Source organism: Equus caballus, chromosome 1 (genome assembly GCF_041296265.1).
Source record: "Equus caballus isolate H_3958 breed thoroughbred chromosome 1, TB-T2T, whole genome shotgun sequence".
NCBI lineage: Eukaryota > Metazoa > Chordata > Mammalia > Perissodactyla > Equidae > Equus > Equus caballus.
In genome coordinates, this window is record NC_091684.1 from 168,230,225 (window position 1) to 168,234,804 (window position 4,580).

The 4,580-nt window shown below is 37.8% G+C and overlaps 1 protein-coding gene across 1 annotated transcript; it reads left to right on the forward strand.

Annotated features, from left to right (window-relative positions):
- The first annotated feature begins 432 nt into the window (after positions 1 to 432).
- On the forward strand, positions 433 to 1,368 carry OR4G27B (olfactory receptor family 4 subfamily G member 27B). Its single transcript, NM_001391872.1, has one exon. The coding sequence runs from the start codon at positions 433 to 435 to the stop codon at positions 1,366 to 1,368; it is 936 nt and encodes a 311-aa protein (NP_001378801.1).
- Positions 1,369 to 4,580: the final 3,212 nt, after the last annotated feature.

Below are 4,580 nucleotides of genomic sequence, written 5' to 3' on the forward strand. Positions count from 1 at the left end.
CCAGTCAAGTAAGAGAATGTTAATGGGCTAAGAAAGATGCAAGTAAGAGACTATAGAATTTGTGTGAAAGTATTAATAGTGGTATGACAGGAGAGAGGACGTTTATTTGATGTGAGAACATTTAGGGCAATGGTCAGGAAAATGATCAAGAAATTTTTGAGAAAAATTCGAAAGAAATTTTACAATGGGAGGAAAATTAAAGAAACTCCATTTGGCTTTATTTACAGTCACATTTTCCCTCAGATATCCACTTTATATAATAAATTTGTTGCTAACCTTATTTTTTCCAAAATCTTCTATTTTCTTCCCTCAGTCAGTTATATCTAACTTAATTAGCAAGGCAAATAAGGAGTCTATGTTGTGCCTGCTATACTTACTCTTCTTAATTTTTATCCTCAGATCACTTGAAAATCAGTTCTTCTGTCCCAGTGAATGGGTGGACTAAATGACTCTGTGGTCACTGAGTTTGTGTTACTGGCTCTTTCTTGTTCTTGGGAGAAAAAATTTTTTCTCATTTTGATATGTTTTTTGCTCTACTTAGGAGTCATCGTGGGGAACGTTTTTATTTTGTTTTTGGTAATTTTTGATTCTCACTTACATTCTCCTATGTACTTCCTGCTGGCGAACCTGTCTCTCATTGATGTGGGCCTTTCCTCTACCACAGTCCCCAAGATAATCACAGACCTTTTATATGAATACACACTAATTTCTTTCAAAAGTTGTATGACACAGATATGCTTCATCCACATCATAGGAGGAGTGGAGATGGTGTTACTCATAGCCATGGCATTTGACAGGTGCACAGCCATCTGTAAGCCTCTTCACTACTTGAACATCATGAATCCTAAAATATGTATTTTATTTGTAATCACTGGCTGGGTAACAGGGGTGATCCATGCTATGTCTCAGTTTTTATTTGTTATGAACTTGCCTTTTTGTGGGCCTAATAAAGTGGACAGCTTTTATTGTGACTTTCCTAAGATCATAAAACTTGCATGTACAAATGGAGCCAAGCTTGAGTTTATTGTTACTGCCAACAGTGGCTTTATGAGCATGGGCACCTTCATCCTGCTAATCCTTTCCTATTCCTTCATTTTGGTCACTGTCTGGAAACGTTCCTCAGGAGACTTATCCAAGGCATTTGTCACTTTGTCATCTCACATCATTGTGGTGTTCTTGTTTTTCACTCCATGCATGTTTCTGTATGTGTGGCCTTCTCCCCCACCATCACTTGATAAAAACCTGTTCATTGTTGACTTTGCTATCACCCCTGTCTTGAATCCTACCATCTATACATTACGGAACAAAGACATAAAGGTAGCAATAAAAAGATTGTGCAAAAAGATATCTTATTCCAGATTTTGTTGACCACATTTTTTTTGGAGCTGTAAAATTGTACATTCAACTGCATGCTGGTCCGTCTCCATTTAGGCACCTCAAATTTAATATATCCAGAGCAAATTCATCATCTGTCATCCTAAACCTACTACTGCTTCACATGGAGTATAGTCCATTACCATTACCAACATGGGAAATGTAAATCCAACATATTAAGCATTGATATTCTTACTGAGAACAGCATGGTCTGACAAAGAAAATTTTCTTTTTGACTTTCTAGTTATTTTGCAAATAAAAGGATGTAATAACATCATTTCTGCTATTCATAATGTCTAAAAAAAACCCTGTAAATTTGTTGTGACCAATGTAAAGAATCATCACATTGAATTGTTATATATGTAGATCAAATGGCTTTACTATTATTTTAAAAAAGACCCAAAGACAAAATCTGAGTGCAAGTAGTTTATTTGGAAGAGAGTCACAGAAGACACTGGTTCAGAAGTGGGGGTTTGAGATAGGGAAGGGAAGAATGTCAATAGAGAGAGCATTAATTGGTATCCAACTATTGTGGACAACTGGGGTGCCGTCCTGCTGTGGCCTTCTAGGAGAGTGTATAGATTCTATGACTTACAGTTGTCCCACATGAGAGGCAAGGAAGCTGTGTATTTCTGTACTGGTGCAGCTCTGAGGCACTAACTCCATGGCAGTTCCAGGCTTCCCCACATAGTGGGTTGAGCACTTTTGAAATCCAAAGAAAAATCCTCAGACAGAAGGTCTCTGGAGCTTATGGCATAAAACAATCTACATTCTTGGGAATATTAAGTGCAGAGTGATACGTGTGAGGCACCAAGATTGTTAGATACACTCCACATCTTTCCATGCTTAAAGGCAGTCATACTCCGTGTAAGTTCTCTCCATCATTGGTTCTTCAAATACGTGTGTTAACGCAACAAGTATTAATTGGTCTTTTCATGACACACGTTCCCAGGATGGTATTCTTCATATTCCTCCTCCACAACCCAATCTAGAATCCCCTCACATCTATCCAGTACTTCTGTTGATCTAGATCACTTGCCCAGATCCACATCCTCACACCTGAGCAGTCTGACTCCATGATCACCACGCTCCTGTCAGGCTGTAATTGCTGCAATCACCTGTTTAATGTTATCATCAATCACAGTTGATGCAAGTGCAGCAGCAACTCTACTTCTTCATGAAAATGAAGATTAATTATCCCTTGCATGATAGTAAATTCTTTCTTTGTCCATTGGTCAACAAACACAAGGAAACCAAAATGATCAGGGAGCTACTGAAACTTTAGGTTTATTGAAATGCTTACTCTGTCTGCAGGAGACGAATTTTCCCCGCCTGAGCAGAGGTCAAAGTTGTAGGTCCAGCTCAAATTCTCTAAGGAAGTGATGGCGAATGGAGCTGCTCTCACTATTCACCACTGGTTTCCAGATCTATGCATTCTGTGACATAATACATTATAATGTCCATTGGTTCAAAGTATATATCGCGCGTTAAAACACAAAGTGTCATTCCCAAATTGGCATTTACTTCCACTTTTACTTGCAACTTTAAAAGACTATCAGACTGATAGTTTATGCTTGATACAGTGTATTGCAGCACCAGTGGATCACTCCGGTGTGTACCTATTGTTGTCCTTTCTTTGCTGTAAAGATATTCCTTTGTCCTGAGCAATGTTACTAAGGACGTTAGGAATTTTATGTGTCTTTGGATCATTAATGGCCAAGGTACTGCTGTAAAGATAGTCAAAGCTATATCTGGAAAACACACTTACCCTGGTAAGAACAATTTGCTGTTCTTTCAGCATAGAAGAGGTACATGTAAGCAACTTTCATTCAAATTACTGATTAAATGCCTCAAAAGATGAAATTGTGTCAAGAGTTGAGCACCAATGTGTGCTTCTGAAAGGTCAAACATTCAACAGTAGTTGTAGTTAGAACTGCCTTAATGAGAAGAGACCATGTGAAAAGAACCCATGGAAAGACTTCCTCCCTGCCATTCACAACTAGTTCATTCACAGGCCCATTTTACAAGAAAGAATCGATGGAATGACTTCATCCTGCCTTTTACAACTTTATTCATGGTCCCGTTGTGCAAGCACTGGAGTGGCTAAGCCAAGTCATCAACTCTGCTATTTAACACTATTCTTGGAGTACAGTAAGATAAGGAACATAAATAAGAAGTATACTTGTCTTTATTGCTGCTTTCTTCTGCCTAAAAGAGCAATTATATCACATCTCAGCAAGGCCCACATATAATGAACCACTATCTGTTTTAAGCGACAATCCCAAAATAGTGCAGAAATTATAAAATTGACCCCTTGAGAGGATAGATGTCATAGACTAGAGTCATTTGATGATTCCCAGCAAAGTAATAGGTTGATTGCTAGGATAAGCAATATGGTATGAAATGGAGGAAATAAATGAAACATCATCTCTAGAAACTAATAAATTAGCAAGTAGGAAAGAGTTGAGGTAGGAAATATGTGCTGTTGAATGTACACTCATAATAACAAAGATACAATGATTAGAATAGTAAAGAAAGCACAAATGAGATCTTTTATCCTATGATAAAGGTGGATTCTCAAAACAGAAGTGAACAAATCCATATGATTACAAGCATTTGAACAAACAAAAATCTTGGATTCCACACATACACAGAAAATTAGATACGTATATTTCAAGATAAATTTGTTGGATCAAAATATTTTAAAATCACATCATACAACAGCTTTTAAAAATGTAGGTGAAATTTATATACTTATGGCATAAAATATGCAATTTTAAGCAAAGTAACACAAGCAGAAAATATGAAAAGAGAAAAGGTTATATTTTACTAAACTAACTTTAAAGTCATCAAAAACAAAAATAAAGACTTCCCATTTCTAGTTTCCTGTGTAAGGAGCTTGGGAGCCACTACTCCTTCCTAACAACAAGTAAAGAGTGGAACAGACTGGAAAATCACGAACTCTTCTTGGATCAATAAGAGAGGGGAGGACACAGGGCAAACTGCTGCCCCCAAGATTAGAGAGACAGACGGGCAAATACAGGTCGTCATGGCTTATTGGAGCAGAGACAAACGACAGAAACTGCTACAGGAACCACTGCTGGGATAGGAAAACCTGAACCAAGACTGACAACTACTGGAGGCTTAGTGTGGACAACTCTGAGAGTTAAAAAACTGTCCCAGGAGACTCAGCCATAGGAGGTCCC

What these genes read in the sequence shown, in the direction of transcription:
- OR4G27B (NM_001391872.1), top strand. Translation starts at nt 433, where the DNA reads ATGGGTGGACTAAATGACTCTGTGGTCACTGAGTTTGTGTTACTGGCT.